The 17,520-nt window shown below is 37.6% G+C and overlaps 1 protein-coding gene across 2 annotated transcripts in view; it reads right to left on the reverse strand.

Moving 5' to 3' along the window:
- Positions 1-17,158, reverse strand: part of ankrd45 (ankyrin repeat domain 45) — a 32,649-nt gene extending 15,491 nt beyond the window's left edge. For both annotated transcript variants that reach the window (XM_063063712.1, XM_063063711.1), the window contains exons 1-3: positions 17,082-17,158; positions 13,812-14,115; positions 10,373-10,540 (exon numbers count right to left, since the gene is read on the reverse strand). In XM_063063712.1, the coding sequence (XP_062919782.1) occupies positions 10,373-10,540; positions 13,812-14,112 (469 nt within the window). In that variant the 5' untranslated portion in view covers positions 14,113-14,115; positions 17,082-17,158. The remainder of the gene's footprint in view (positions 1-10,372; positions 10,541-13,811; positions 14,116-17,081) is intronic.
- Positions 17,159-17,520: the final 362 nt, after the last annotated feature.

Here is a 17,520-nt window from a genome sequence, read left to right on the forward strand (position 1 = left end):
TATCCATATAAAATTAAAATCCATGTAAAATTAAACTTAAACATCATGAGAGATGATTTTATTATACAAAAAAAATCTAAACCCACTACCAGAAAAAAACAGCTGTTAGGTTAAAAAAAAAAGAAAAGGAAGAAATCTTTAACATATAGTAAAACATATTATTAGCCAACATCTGTGCTTAATAGCAAATCAAAGATTTTGAAAATAATTCAAAAAAGGTCCCCACAATGTTAAAAAACCTTGTCTAGGTTCAGAAATTGAACAGCAAATCTTCTCTAAATTTAAGCATGACGTAACATCATTTAACCAATGAGTAGGAGTAGGCGGGGTGGCATCCTTCCACTTAAGCAACAATGCCCTCCTGGCTATGAGTGAAATAAAGGCCAAAATATGCAGATCATGTGTCTCCAAAATAATATAATTTCCTCCAACAATACCAAATAAGGCAGTCAAAGGATGAGGTTTAAAATTTACTTTTTACCGAAAAAGTTTGAAATACTTCCTTCCAATATTTTTCAAGACTCGGACAAGTCCAAAACATATGGATTAATGAAACTTCTCCCTTATTACATCTATCACAAAAGGGAGATATATCCAAATAAAAACGAGACAGCTTATATAACCATAGAACCATAGAAACTACAGCACAGAAACAGGCCTTTTGGCCCTTCTTGGCTGTGCCGAACCATTTTCTGCCTAGTCCCACTGACCTGTACACGGACCATATCCCTCCATACACCTCCCATCCATGTATCTGTCTAATTTATTCTTAAATGTTAAAAAAGAACCCACATTTACCATCTCGTCTGGCAGCTCATTTCATACTCCCACCACTCTCTGTGTGAAGAAGCCCCCCTAATGTTCCCTTTAAATTTTTCCCCCCTCACCCTTAACCCATGTCCTCTGGTTTTTTTTCTCTCCTTGCCTCAGTGGAAAAAGCCTGCTTGCATTCACTCTATCTATACCCGTCATAATTTTATATACCTCTATCAAATCTCCCCTCATTCTTCTACACTCCAGGGAATAAAGTCCTAACCTATTCAATCTTTCTCTGTAACTGAGTTTCTCAAGTCCCGGCAACAACCTTGTAAACCTTCTCTGTACCTTTTCAACCTTATTTATATCCTTCCTGTAATTTGGTGACCAAAACTGAACACAATACTCCAGATTTGGCCTCACCAATGCCTTATACAACCTCATCATAACATTCCAGCTCTTATACTCAATACTTCGATTAATAAAGGCCAATGTACCAAAAGCTCTCTTTACGACCCTATCTACCTGTGACGCCACTTTTAGGGAATTTTGTATCTGTATTCCCAGATCCCTCTGTTCCACTGCACTCCTCAATGCCTTACCATTAACCCTGTATGTTCTACCTTGGTTTGTCCTTCCAACGTGCAATACCTCACACTTGTCTGCATTAAACTCCATCTGCCATTTTTCAGCCCATTTTTCCAGCTGGTCCAAAGCCCTCTGCAGGCTCTGAAAACCTTCCTCGCTGTCTACTACACCTCCAATCTTTGTATCATCAGCAAATTTGCTGATCCAATTTACCAAATTATCATCCAGATCATTGATATAGATGACAAATAACAATGGACCCAGCACTGATCCCTGTGGCACACCACTAGTCACAGGCCTCCACTAGGAGAAGCAATTCTCTACTACCACTCTTTGGCTTCTTCCATTGAGCCAATGTCTGATCCAATTTACCACCTCTCCATGTATACCTAGTGACTGAATTTTCCTAACTAACCTCCCATGGGGGACCTTGTCAAAGGCCTTACTGAAGTCCATGCAGACAATATCCACTGCCTTCCCTTCATCCACTTTCCTGGTAACCTCCTCAAAAAACTCCAATAGATTGGTCAAACATGACCTGCCACGCACAAAGCCATGTTGACTCTCCCTAATAAGTCCCTGTCTATCCAAATGCTTGTAGATTCTGTCTCTTAGTACTCCCTCCAATAACTTACCTACTACCGACGTTAAATTTACTGGCCTATAATTTCCCAGATTACTTTTCGATCCTTTTTTAAACAACGGAACAACATGAGCCACTCTCCAATCTTCCGGCACCTCACCTGTAGGCAGCGACATTTTAAATATTTCTGCCAGGGCCCCTGCAATTTCAACAGCAGTCTCCTTCAAGGTCTGAGGGAACACCCTGTCAGGTCCTGGGGATTTATCCACTTTAATTTTCCTCAAGACAGCAAGGACCTCTTCCTTTTCGATCTGTACAGTTTCCATGATCTCACTACTTGTTTCCCCTAATTCCATAGACTTCATGCCAGTTTCCTTAGTAAATACAGACGCAAAAAACCTATTTAAGATCTCCCCCATTTCCTTTGGTTCCGCACATAGGCGACCACTCTGATCTTCAAGAGGACCAATTTTATCCCTTACAATCTTTTTGCTCTTAACATACCTGTAAAAGCTCTTTGGATTATCCTTCACTTTGACTGCCAATGCAACCTCATGTCTTCTTTTAGCACTCCTGATTTCCTTCTTAAGTATTTTCTTGCACTTCTTATACTCCTCAAGCACCTTATTTACTCCCTGCTTCCTATACATGTCATACAACTCCCTCTTCTTCTTCATCAGAGTTGCAATATCCCTTGAGAACCAAGGTTCCTTATTCCTATTCACTTTGCCTTTAATCCTGACAGGAACATACAAATTCTGTACTCTCAAAATTTCTCCTTTGAAGGCTTCCCACCTACCGATCACATCCTTGCCAGAGAACAACCTGTCCCAATCCACGCCTTTTAGATCCTTTCTCATTTCTTCAAATTTGGCCTTCTTCCAGTTAAGAACCTCAACCCTAGGACCAGATCTATCCTTGTCCATGATCAAGTTGAAACTAATGGTGTTATGATCACTGGAACCAAAGTGCTCCCCTACACAGACTTCCGTCACTTGTCCTAACTTATCTTTAGACATATGGGCTCTATGAACCACTTTAAATTGTAGAAGGGAATGACGGGCCCATAAATACGAGGTATTAACCAATTTAAAAATTTCATTCCAAGTGTCCTCAGAAATTGAAATCTGTAAATCTTATTCCCAAAGATTTTAATTTTATCTAAAGGAATATTTCTCATTCCCAACAACATACCATAAATATTAGATATAGATGCATTATGGAAGGTTTTCAAATTAAAAATTATTTCAAGTAAATTTTTTATCTGGACTTTTAGGAAATGTATGTACTTGATAATGCAAAAAGTCTCTAATTTGTAAATATCGAAAAAAGCGAGTTCTCAGTAGGCTATTGTTCAAAATGAAGAGAGACTATCTCCAACAAACAAATATAAAAACATTTACTACCCAATCTATTCCACTCTTTAAAATCTACATCAGACATAAAAAGGTTTTAAAAAAAGTTAGAAAAAAATGGGACTGGAAAGTGAAAAACTCAATAAACCAAAATATTTTCTAAATTGTACCCAAATCCTCAAAGTGTGTTTAACTTCAAAATTATCAGTTAAATTACCTAAAGATAAAGGAATTGAGGATCCGAGAAGAGAAATGATAGAGAATTTATTAACAGAGTTAGATTCTAAAGAAACCCAGACTGGACAGTCCTTTCGATTAGTATAATATAACCAAAACGTAAGATTCGGTATATTGACTGCCCAGTAATAAAACCTAAAATTGAGCAAGTCTAAACCTCCATTCTTTTTAGCTTTTTGAAGATGAACTTTATTTAATCGAGTAATTCTATTTTTCCAAATGTAAGAAGATATAATAGAATCCAAAGAATCAAAAAAGGAATAAAAACAGGTATGACCTGAAATAAATATAAAAATTTAGGCAAAATATTCATTTTAATGGAATTGATTCGGCCAATCAATGATAAAGAGAGGGGCAACCAATTTGAAAGTGCCTTCTTAACATAATTCAGGAGTGTAAAAAAATTTCTTTGAAAGGTAATTTATAATTCCTAGTAATTGTTACGCCCAAATGAGTAAATTGATTTCTTACAATTTTAAAAGGAAAGTTAGTATTAACTAATACCAAATTATTCAAAGGAAAAAGTTCACTCTTATGAGTTAAGTTTATATCCTGAAAACTGACTAAAGCAGGAGAGTAAAAAAAGTAGAGAAGGTAAAGAAGACACCACATTAGAAGTGTAGAACAAAAGGTCATCAGCATAAAGCGAAACTTTGTGGGTAATACCCCTCCTTAAAATACCAGTGATATCATTAGATTCTGGGAAAGCAATAGCTAAAGCTTCTAAGACCAAATCAAAAAGCAAAGGACTCAAAGGACAACCTTATCTAGTTCTACGATGAAGTTTAAATGGTTTAGAGTACTGAGAGTTAGTAAGAACCTGAGCGGAGGGAGATAAGTAAAGTAATTTAATCTATTGAATAAAATCAGGCCCGAAGTTAAGTTTTTCTAAAGTTTTAAATAAATAATTCCAGTCAACCTGATCAAAGGCTTTCTCAGCATCTAAGGATATTACACATTCTGAAATCTCTTTAAAGGAGAATAAATAACATTCAATAAACGATGAATATTAAAGTGGAAGTATCGAATTTTGATAAATCCAGTCTGATCATCAGAGATAATAGATGGCAAAATATTTTCAATCCTACGAGCCAAAAGTTTAGATAAAATTTTAGTATCAACATTAAGTAAGGAAATAGATCTATAAGAAGAGCATTAAATTGGGTCCTTATTCTTTTTAAGAATAAGCAAAATAGAGGCTTCATAAAAAGATTGTGGCAACTTACCTAATTTAAAAGAGTCGGAAAGGACTGAATATAAATGAGGTATAAGCAAAGAGGGGAAAAAAGCCTTATAAAACTCTCCAGAAAATCCTTCAGGACCCGGAGCCTTCCCCGAGTGCAAAGAGTGAACAACCCCAGCAATTTCCTCAAAGAAAATAGGTTGATCCAACAATTTTCGAATATCATCAGAAAGTGTAGGAATGTTTAATCAATCTAAAAATTATTCATTAGAGTAAAATTATTCTTTAGGAGGATCAGAACTATAAAGTTTAGAGTAGAATTCTCTAAAAGCATTGTTTATTTCTAAATGATCGGATGTTTTATCACCATTAGCTTTACAAATTTCTTTAAGTTGATGTTTAACTATAAAGATGTTTAACTGGTTTGCTAATAGTTTACCCGTTTTATCTCCATGAATATAAAACTGACTTTTATCTTTTAAAAGTTGCATTTGAATTGGGTAAGTTAAGAGCAGATCGTATTTAGTTTCAATTTCAACACTTCTTTTATATAAAACAGGATCTGGAGTCAAAGCATGTTTTTGGTCTAATTGTTTCAACTGATTGGCTAATTCAATTCTCCCCTTATTAGCTTTTTTCTTAACACTTGCGGTAAAAGAAATAATTTGACCTCTAATAACAGCCTTAAAAGCATCCCATAAAATAAGACTAGAAGTCTCTTCCAGGGTATTCTCTTCAAAAAAAAAATCTGTCTCTCCAAAAATTTTTTTAAATCTTTATCTGATAACAAAGTTGGATTAAAACGCTAGAATCTGTTTATTTGGGAGATACCCGGAAGATTTAAAGATAAAAACACAGCAGCATGATCTGAAACAGCAATTTCTTTATATTCACAGGATCAAACTAATGGAATCAATTGGCTATCAACAAAAAAATAATCAATCCTGGAATACGCATGATGAACATGAGAAAAAAATGAGTACTCTTTATCTGTTGGATGCAAAAAACGCCAAATATCCACAATATCACATTTCATTAGAAAAGATTAGATAAAGGAGGCAGATCTACTACAAGTCAATCATTTAGAAGAAGAACAATCAAAAACAGGATCTAAACAACAGTTGAAGTCTCCTCCTAAAACCAAAGAATATAAACTTAATTCTGGTAAAAGTGAAAAAAAATGTTCAGAAGAGCCTGGATCATCTATATTCGGGGCATACAAATTAGCAAAAACCATTAATTTATAATCTAATTTCCCTGAGACTATAACAAAATGCCCATTGCTATCAGACACTACATTATGTTGAACGAAAGAAACTGAATTGTCTATAAGAATCGAAACTCCTCTTGCCTTAGCCTGAAAGGAGGTATGGAAAGATAAATCCTTCCAACAGCTGAAAAGACGTAAATTATCACATTTACGAACATGTGTTTCTTGTATAAGAATAATTGAGACATTCAATTTCTTAATATAATTAAATATCTTATTACGTTTCACAGGATGGTTTAATCCTTTCACATTGAAAACTAAGTAAATTAAAAATATGGTCCATTTTAAATATTGCTTAAAGGAAATGTTTTAATAAAAACTGCTGGAATATATTAAATCCACACAATGAGTTTTAAGAAAAAGTAACCAAGCAACAAATGAAGCTATGAGAGCCAAACAGCTGATAGAAAAGAAGAAAACCACCCCAACCCCCACCCAAACAGAGAAAATCGACCAAAGGGCAGTCGCCAGCTAATCCTACCATTCCCTCTCAAAACAATCTACTGGCTGAGCTCCAAAAAAAAAAATTCAAGGCAAAATTGCATTCCAACAAGACACAACAAAAAACAGAGCAAAATTAAACATATTTTATAAACCTCATAAAAAATTATAGTATAAAATATTAGAAAGAAATATGAAAGTTCAAAACATATTAATTTAGAAAGTATTAACTCAAAGAAAACTTACTAATACTAAATCCTTAATTTTCTAAACAAGGAAATAAAAGTACAAAAAAATTAGATACGTAGGTATACCAAAAGTTAAAAAAAACAATTGTTCATAAAAGAAAGTAATGAACAGTTAGACTGCTGATTCTAAAAAAGAGGATCCATCAGGCAGATGCAACATAAATTTGTGTAAAGAGTTATTGGACAGTTAAACTTCTGAAATTGATTTGGCACTCAAGAAATCCTGCACCTCTTGAGTCAAACGGAACCATCTTTGAGAGCCAGTTTTCAAAATGATTCTAAGACGAGTGGGGTGATGAAGAGAGGGTTTAAAACCTTTATTATACAGCTCAGACAAGACTTTTTTAAACTTGAAATGTTCATTAAACACCTTGGGTGAAAAATCTTCCACAATTCTGAACTTCTGGTCCTCATAATCAATCATACCTTTCCGACAAGATTCACAAATTAAAAGTTCCTTTGTTTGAAAGTCGTGAGGACAAATTATCATTGAACAGAGTCGTCCTTCCAGGGGAGGTCTCAGTACAGGCAACCTGTGAGCTCGGTCTATTTTAGGTGGAGATTTTAAAATATTCGGAAATAAATTAGCCAACAGGTTTGCAAAAAATTCCGAAGGCTGATTGCCTTCCAATGACTCTTTAAAACCCAGAATACGTAGATTATTTCTTCTGATTCTATTTTCTAAGTCGATAATCTTCTGCCTTAATGTTTCATTAACCTTTAACTGTTTATCACAGATCTGTTCCAGGTCGTCAATCTTCGTGTTGAACGTCGTCAAAGTGTCTTTATTCTCTTTTATCTGTTTATCGTGTTCACTTAAAGTTTTTTTAATAGACTCCAATTTTTCATCCATCTGTTTAAATTCAGAGCTGAGTTGCTGGAAGTCCTCCGAAAGTTCATTTTTATGCTTCTGAAGTGTCACCATAATAGATTCCAAAGTTACAAGAGGGTCCTCTTTTTTAGTAGCTTTAGCACGACTCATCATAAAGCAATATTGCATTTAAAGGTAAGTTTTCAAAACAAGTTGGAAGCAGTAAATTAGAAAGAGTAGAAGCACCTATAAAAGCGCTGCTACTCCATCAACGGCCAGTAGCATCTGCCGGGAATTATGATTAACAAAAATAATTAAAGATTTGATCATAAATAAGAAGAATTAGTATGTCAGGTGTAGCCATTTGGTAGCCTGTGAGTCTGGTGAGGATTATAGGGGATGTAATAGCGAACCTAAGAAGAAAATTAAGAGGGCAAAAAGAGAACCAAAGAGGACTAAAGAGAACTCCAAAAGTTTTTGTTTGTGTATATTAGAAGCAAGAGAGCAGTCCCTTCACAGGTAAACAGAAATCTATTTGTGAAATTGGAACATGAGTGGGCTCCTAAGTGAAACTTCTCATTGATAATCATCAAGGAGGAGGATGGAGAATTATGGAAGGGGACATGTTTGTGTGCAGAAGGAGGAAGTGTTCGATATGTTGGCACAAATTAAGGTGGATAAATCCTCAGGGACTGACAGTTTTTCCTAAGGGAAACAACAGACAAGATTGTTGGGACTCAGATTTTTATATCTTCATCGTACTAGAAGAGCAGAGGATAGCTAATGTTGTTCCTTTATTCGGAAAGGGCAGTAGGGGATAATCCAGGGAACTGCTGAGCCTTATATCAATAGGAGGGAAATTACTGGTAAAAAGTAAAAGGACAAAGGACAGGATCATGTTGATTCCTCTTCATCAATCCTTGCTTTTCCAGGTGAACTTGATATTGTGTAGAGAAATATCATCTCACAAATATTTGTATTTTGAGGATGTATTTAAGAAAATTGATGAAGACCAAGTGGTAGACTTAGCTTACATGCCCCTTAGATAGGCTTTTGACAAAGTTCTGCAATGTAAGCTGATTCACATGTTTAAGGGAAATGTGTTGGCTTGGGTAATAGAAGGCAGAGGATAGTACGCAGGTGGGTGCTTTTCTGACTGGAACCCTGCAACCAGTGGTGTACTGCAGGGATTGATGCCAGGACCTTGGTTGTTAAACAAATGAATTGTATGAGAATATGATATAATAGGTTACTGACAACGTGAAGACTGGTTGAATTGTAGACAGTAAAGTTTGTAAAAGGATAGAATGGGACATAAATCAGTTGGTAAACTGGAAGCAGTGGTAGAAGTAATTTAGACAAGCATGAGGTAATGCATTTTGGAATATTATGTGACAAATAGTAAATGACAGGAGCTTAAAGAATATTAGTGTACAGGGGAACATGGGGGGGGGGAGGTACAAGTTCATAGCTCCATGAAAATGGCGACACAGGTAAATAGGGTTGTGAGAAGGTATTCATCACACTTTATTCCACAGGCTGAGGTACTGAGTATAAGAGCTGAGGCATACAAGAGTTGCTCAGGCCACGCTTGTTGTACTGTGTACAAATCTGATTGCCATGTTATTAAAAAGCACATATAAGATATTCACCAGGACATTGCCTGGAGGACTTCCCATATAAAGAGAGATTGGAAAGGCTGTGTTTATTCTCACTGTAATGTAAGTGACTAAGGGTGACTTTATAAAGGTTTATAATGCTGTGAGGGGCATAAAAAAGGTAGAATCTTTTTTTAGGGTGGTGGAATGTAGGGCTAAGTTTGATATGATTTGGGTTAATTGCAAAGATTCAATTTAATGTCAGAGAAATGTATACAATATACATCCTGAAATGCTTTTTCGTCGCAAAACATCCACGAAAACAGAGAAGTGCCCCAAGGAATGAACGACAGTTAAACGTGAGAACCCCAAAGTCCCCCCAGCTCCCCCCTCCCGCACGTAAGTGGCAGGAAGCAACAATCCCCCCCTCACCCCACCGGCAAAAAAGTGCACCCGCCACTGAGCACAAGAGTGAGCTAGGCAATAGCAAAGACACAGACCTTGCAGTTACCCCAAAAACTATCGCATTTCATCTGGCACTCGGCAACTCACAGGTTCTATCTTTCCCTAATAAGGGAGAGAGAGGTGTCCCCCATTTTCACAGCGAGTGGGAGGCATAACAATAACCCACTGGTTTATGAAATCTGAGAGGCAATTTTTTCACACAGGATTGTGGTTGTGCGTATGAGCTGAAAGAGGAAGTGGTGGCAAGGGATTTAAAAGGCATTTGGACAGGTACTTAGATAGGCAAATAAACAGATTATGGGCATCAGTGGAGCATTTTAGTTGGCATGGACTGATAAGCTGAGGCCCATCACTGTGCTGTACAACTCTACAATATACAGAGTGAAGAAACAGTATGAGAATTGGTTACCACAAGCCAGATTCAACACTCTTTATCTTGGAGAATGGAAATGAACAGCCAAAATGGAAATCTACAACCAAAAGGGAAATAATGGAATTATCTCCCTAAAACCTTTCACAGTCTCTTCATTTTTTGAAGGAATAATATAGTGGAGTAGATAACCAAACACCACTACAGAGTTAGGGAGAAACAAAGAAATGAGAAAAGTTCTATACTTACAAATTCCTCTTCTAACTTAATGTATTGTATATGATTGTATAAAACTAAGGAATTCTAAAGGTTCAGATTTTCCTTTGCGCAAACACTACTATTGGACAGATATCCAAAACTTGCTTATTTTAGAACAGAACCAGAAACTCCCTTTTGTTTAAGCTTTTCTTAACATAACTCGTACATCATTATTGAAATCAATATAAAGTGTTAATGCCATTTCTTACCTGCCCAATCTAGAAACTCTACACAATTGGCAATTGAATATCGCTTAGCTATATCTTGTGCTTTTTCATCTCTGAAGTTGATTGTTTGAACATTAGCTCCAAGGCTCACCAAAGCTTTTAGGCTCTCCAGCTTCCCCCATGCAGCAGCACAATGTAAAGGAGTATATCCTGTGAACATGAAACAAAATTGAAATCAGTGGAATTACTTGACAAACCAGGGAACAATTAACTTTTCAGATTGAAAAGCTTTTATTGGGATAATTATGTTGTCACATACCGTTTAGCTAGGTCTTCTAATATAAAGAAGCAAGCTACAACAAATTCAGAATGGATCACATTATTAAGATTTATTATTTTACTTGCAAGGAGTGGTATAGTTCTAGCCAAGTTTTGCACGGAAATATAGCTCCAATCCTCTGTTTCAACCAAAGTACTTTTATATGATTTTTGAATACAAACAAGTTATTCATTCCATAACATTACATCCTTCTTATCTTTATCCTTATCTTGTTCTAACATTTGATCCTTAGAAGCTTCATCCCGTTTTCCTTGTTGTCAAAACAACTCCTCTGGCCATAAAACAATTTGCCTGACATAAAAGAAAATAGCTTGCTCACAGATAACACAAACATACTTGTAAGTTTTCCCATGCAAATCAGCAAAGTACTTTGGGATTTCTTAGACTCCATCTTGTTCACATTATGTTTTATAAAAGCAAAATCATAAAGACTTCAGGGTTACAGATATATTTCCACAGTTGAAAGGTCATTGATCTAAGCTTAATTCCTCTAACACATGTGCTGTCAGATCACCTGATTACTTCAAACCTGAATATGGCATTGTGGAGTTCTGCTTAGCCACACTGTCATAAGGGTAAAGTGAGTAGAGCAGGGGCCTAAGCATACACCCTTGTGCTGTTGGAGATTGTGGAGGAGATGTTGTTGCTAATCTGAACTGAAGAGGGTTTGCAAGTGAGGACATCGAGGATCCAATTGCACAAGGGAATATTGAGGCCAAGATCTTGAAGCTTATTGATTAGTTTTGAGGGGATAATGGTATTGAATGCCGAGCTATAGTTGATAAAGAGCATCTTGATATATGCATCTTTGCTGTCCAGATGTCCGAGAGTTGAGTGAAGAGCCAATGAGATGGCTTCTGCTATGGACCTGTTGCTCTGGTAGGCAAAATGGAGTTGATGCAATTCGCTTCTCACCCAGGAGTTGAAATGTTTCATTATCAACCTCTCAAAACACTTCATCACTGCGAATGTAAGTGCTTCTGGCCAATAGTCATTGAGGCAGATTTCCACGTTCTTCTCAGGCAAGTTACAAAAATAACTAAATAAATAATGCAAAAGGAAAATGAGGTAGTATTCATGGATTTTTCAGAAATCTGATGCTGTGGTGGGGAAACTATTTCTAAAAAGTTGATTGTGGCCCAATGGTATTAATGAGAAAATGACACTTCCTGGATGTCGAGGGTCCTTAATGATGGACACCAAATTCTTGAGGCACTACCTTTTGAAGATATATTTGATACCGGGGAGAGTTGTGCTGGCCAAGTCTATAACCCCCTGAAGCTTCTTTTGATCCTGCATATTGGAATCTCCATACCAAGCTATGACTCAACCAATCAGAATGGTATCCACAGTACATCAGTAGAAATTTGTTAAGAGTCTTTGGTGACAGACACAGAAAAGGTTTAGAGGGATAAACACCAAGTGTGGGGAAATGGGACTAGCTCATGTGAACAAATGTATCACATACTACGACATTACTGCATATAAAACTGGGTCTGTAGTACTGACTTCAAACTTTTTAAATTCATAAGACCATAAGAAATAGGAACAAAGTTATGCTATTCACCCCTATCAAGACTGTTCCACTATTCAATTGTGGCTGATTTATGATGCCTTTACTAATCAGAAATCTATCAACTTCCATTTTAAATATATCCAATAACTTGGCCTTCACAGTTGTCTGTGGCAATGAATTCCACAGATTCAGCACCTTCTGAATAAATACATTACTTGTCGTCTCTGTTCTAAAGGGACATCTATTCTGAGGCTGTGCCGTCTGGTCCTAGACTGTTCCACTGTTGGAAACATCCTTTCTATGTCCACTCTATTTCAACATTTGGTAGGTTTCAATGAGATCCCCATCATTCTTCTAAACTCCAGCAAATACAGCCCCAGAGCAACTCATACATTAACTCTTTCATTCCCAGGACAATTCTTGTAAACTACGTCTGGTGCCAGCACATCCTTTCTTAGATATGAAGTTCAAAACTGCTCACAAATGTGGTCTGACCAATGCATTATAAAGCCCCAGCATTACATCCTTACTTTTATATTCTAGTCCTCTCAAAACAAATACTAACATTATATTTGCCTTCCTTACTACCAACTCAAGTTGCAAATTAACCTTCAGGGAATCCAGCGCAAGGACTTTCAAGTCCCTTCGCACCTCTAATTTTTGAATTTGCCCCTATTTAGAAAATAGTCTATGCCTTTATTCCTTCTACCAAAGGGAATAGCCATACACTTCCCTACATTATATTACATCTGCCACTTCTTTGCCCATTCTCCTAATCCAAGTCCTTCCGCAGACTCCCTGTTTCCTCAGCACTACCTGCCCTTCCAACTATCTTTGTATTGTCTGCCAACTTGGCCATAAAGCCACCCAGATCATGAGCGTATAACATGAAAAGGAGATGAACCAATACCAACCCCTACAGAACACCAGTAATCACTGGCAGCCAGGAAAGGCCCCCTGTTTCCATTCTTTGCCCCTGCCAGTCGGCCAACCTTCTGTCCATGCTAGTACCTTTCCTGTAATATACACAGACTCTTGTGTTGTTTAGCAAACTCATATGTGGAATTCAAATTATCAATTTGCCATGAAATACAATGGACTGGCACACAGCCTTGAAGAATTCCACTCCGCACAGCCTACAAGTCACTAAAGGTCTCAAATTTTTTTTTTCTGTTGCTGAGCCAATTTTCAGTCCAACTTGTCAGCTTCCTCTGAAAAATACTCTGTTAAAACAAAAGAAGCCTATGTAAGCCTACATAGAGGCCTATGACTAACAGAACCCTAGGTAATTAAGATAAACAGTATGTGTCACAAGTTAGTAACATATGTTGATGTGTTCATCCTATATTTATTCCACAGTGCCTCTCTGTGCTGAAGAATACACAAACTATAGTTTAAATCTTGCTGTCTGGGCTTGTGCTTATTAATCTTGCCAGTCTGAACTTTTATCTTCACGGTGTCATCCAGAAAATGTGTGTGTGTATGTACGTATGTTACGTTATTGCACAAAATATTTTCATAATGTTTGCCAACCTCATTTGTATGCATCTTAATTAGAGAAATAGAAGATTAAAGAAATAGCCACTACTAGTATTGAAAAATCAACAAATAGTGTTGCCAAGTACCTCTGTTAGTTTGCTCATTCACATTTGCTCCTTGTGACACCAACTCTTGAATAACTTCACAGTGACCCAGGATGGCAGCTGCAAAGACAGCATTTCTGCCAAAGTCATCATGTATATTTAACAATTCATTACTTTTTTCATGGCTTGGTTCATTTACAAAACACCTGCGTAAGTTCTCAGCATCTCCTGTAAGCACACTGTTAAGAAAGTTGTTCCTGTTTTCTAGCTCAAGATCTTCAATATTTGCTGAATCATCATTTGAGTTAATCGCTTCTTTTTTATTTTCACCATCTTGATCCATTATCTAAATAATAATAATTAAATACGCAGTGCTGTTATCCATGGAAATAAAATAAATATTTACATCAAGAAGTACCACTCAGCTCAAGAGGAATGCTGACTGCTAAACTAATTCCACTGTTTGATTCTTTTACTATAGTTAATTCTCTTCACTTTCATCTGATACTCAGTCAGATGTCAGGAAAGACTAAACGGACAATGTTTTGACTTATTGTCAAATGTTATGAGTTCAACTCTTAAACCTACACCACTAATAAGGGAATGCTACACTATTGGAAGTACCTATTTTTGGATAAGTCATTAAACCAAAATACTACCTGCATTTTGAGGGGAAAAAATATCAGGATTATCTTTTGCCATTAGTTTATAACACAATTATAATAATTGCTGTTAATAGAAGTGGCTTTGTGGAAAATGGTTTCAGAATCAGAGTAAGTCAGCACAGAAACGGGCCCCTTGGCCCAACATTTCTTTACCGATCAAGGTATCTAATCAAGTTAGAGCCATTTGTCTGCATTTGACAAATATATTACTTTTACTGCAGAAATACTAACACACAAAGGATTCAAAACATGGCTGAACACAGAAGATTCTGCAGGTATTGGAAATTTTGAGCAAAAGAAACAAAATGCTGAAGGAATTCTGCAAGTCAGGCAGCATCTAAGGAGGGGAATAAACCATCAACATTTCAGGCTGAGATTCTTCATCATGACTGGAAGGGAAGGGGAAGAGGCCAAAATAAGAAGGGGTGGGGAGAGGAGTACATGTTGGAGGTGCGAAGTCCCGTAGAGAGCAATCCCTACAGAAAGTGGAGAGGAGGTGGGGAGGGAAGGATGTGCTTAGTGGTAGGATCCCATTGAAGATGCCAGGTTAAAAAGAATAATGTGCTGCTGGGCCCTATCCCTGTTTTAATGGCAGGAGGATGTGTGGGAAATGGAGATATGGATGAGAGCAGCATTTGTGGTGGGAGGGAAACCCCATTCTTTGGGGAAGAAAAGAGGACATCTCAGATGTTCTAGAATAGAAAGGTTCACACTGAGAACAGGTGTAATGAAATTGGAGGAACTGAGAGAAGGGAATAGCATTTTTTTTTTACAAATGACAGGGTGGGAAGGGTACAGTCATAATAACTGTGAGAGATGGTAGGTTTTTAAAAGATGTCTGTGGATAGTCTGTCTCCAGAGTTGAAGACAAAGAGATCAAGAAGGAGGAGAGAAGTATCAGAGATGGACCAAGTAAATTTTAGGGCAGGTTGGAAGCTGGAGGCAATTCGATGAAATTGACGAGCTCAGTAAGCGTGCAGGCAGGGTGGAGGAAAAGCAGTCAATAGAAAAATTAGTTGACAAGAAGGCACAGATAGCTAGTGTCCATCGTTGCAAGTTTTGTTTGGAGAAAGTGGAGGGAAGAAAGATTGTTGAGGATGAGGACCAATTGCAAGAGACCGAGAAGGATGGTGGTGGAAGGGAACTGGTTAAGTCTTTGGTCAAGAAAGTTTTCAGGCCTTCCTGGTGGGAGATCGAAGTGTATAGGGGCTGGACATCTATAGAGGAAATAAGGCAATCCAGGCCAGGGAACTGAAAGTTACTGGAGTGAAGGACAGCATGTGAAGTGTCATGGATGCAAGTAGAAAAGGACTGAACCAATGGTGTTGAGGTATGCAGGCATGAGTTCAGTGGGGCAGGAGCAAGCAGAAACAATGGGCCTATCAGGACAGTTATGTTTGTGGCTCTTGGGTAGGAAGCAGAAATGAGTAGTAGACTTGCAGAGTTCATCCAACATTTTGTGCGTGTTGCAAAACATAATTGAGCCTGGTTCAAGTGAGATTCAACTGGAGCTGGAAGGAAGGAAGTTGATATAAAAGCAAATATGACACATGCTTCAAAGCACAGAGATTCAAGTTACTTGATATTGTTTGACGATTTGGGGGTGCTGGCATCACTAGGTTGGTAAGAAGTGAGGCAGCAAGATATTCTAAAACTTGTGGAGACATATGATTCCACAAGTATCTCATAGGGTTGCACAATGAGCTCTGATGAGTAGGAGAATAGTTATTACCTAAGATGGAAGAGCAAATAGAGGTGCTATGGCTGAAGGAGGGGAGGGGAAGATGTTACTGGTGGTTGCATTACAGTGAAGATGTCAGGGATTATGGACAATGATCTGTTGAATGTGGAGCTTGTGGAGTGGATCTGAAGACAAGAGGATCCTTGAAATGGAGGGGTTTGAGAGGGGATGAAGCCAATGCGTAGGAAATAAGAAAATGTTTTAAACTATTGTGAATAGGAATATTGGCTGTGATATTTGGAAAGGTATCCTTATGTAGTGCATAATGCTCAAGAGGAAGAGGACTGTATTTGAATATGCAGTTCAGTGAGTCCTACAATTGTTGGAGGTGCGGTGGTGATACGGAATAAGACGTGCTTTCTTCGGTAAATCCAGAAATGTATGCTGCATTGCCGTTTGTTGAGCCTCTGGGAGAGATTTTGAAAACTAGTTAATCAGTTAAACCTATAAATTACTAAAAGTTGTCAATGCTTCACTCTTATTTCTGTTAAATTAAAAGAACAATCTCAAATAAACAGGCACAATTTATTTCACTCCCCTCCTCCCATACACTGCTCTGCACACTGCATACAGTACGAAGAGGAAGAAATGGTGGCTATACATTAAGCAATGACAAATTAGGGCTGAGCAATACACGCTGCTCCTGCCACCAGCTCCAACCCACAATGAATAAATTAAAAATGCTCCCGAGAAGCCCTCCGGAATGTTTCGATGCTTAAAAGTATTATATCAAGAAAAATGCTCTATTATTCAATGTGGTAAGGCATTCACTCCTACTACCAGCAAAGCACACTACTCCTTGCTCCTCAATAAATGGAAATATCCTTACATTGTCTTTCCAAATCAAAGCAAACCTAACTTGACCCGCAATTTAATTTTCTCCTTTTCTAGATCTCACCAACTGACTTTTGGTGGCAGTATCGAGGTCACAACTACGCACTACCACATCTTTGGCGTCCGTGTTCTGATCTACCGTCCTCCCAAGCACCTGCCACAACCGTCTCCATAGCAACCGTACTCTCTGTGTAACACAAATAAAGATCCGTCCGCCTAAAACAGGAGCGGCACCAATTAAGATCTGGTACCAATGGGAGGGAGGGGAAAAACAGCCTCTATGATTCCAGCGTGTGATTTGATGCCAGTGGAAAGGTCGCGGTGTCCGGGGTAAATAACTCAAACCACAGGTCTGCTGAAGGGTCTCAGACCTGAAATGTTAATCCTGTCTGTACAGATATTGGCTGACTTGCTGAGAGTTCCCAGCCTTTAATTTCAGATTTCCAGTATCTGCAGTTTAGACCTTCTTATGAGGGCAGTTGACCCATAGTAGCCAACAACCTCGTTTTGA

Source organism: Mobula hypostoma, chromosome 12 (genome assembly GCF_963921235.1).
Source record: "Mobula hypostoma chromosome 12, sMobHyp1.1, whole genome shotgun sequence".
Taxonomy (NCBI): Eukaryota; Metazoa; Chordata; class Chondrichthyes; order Myliobatiformes; family Myliobatidae; genus Mobula; species Mobula hypostoma.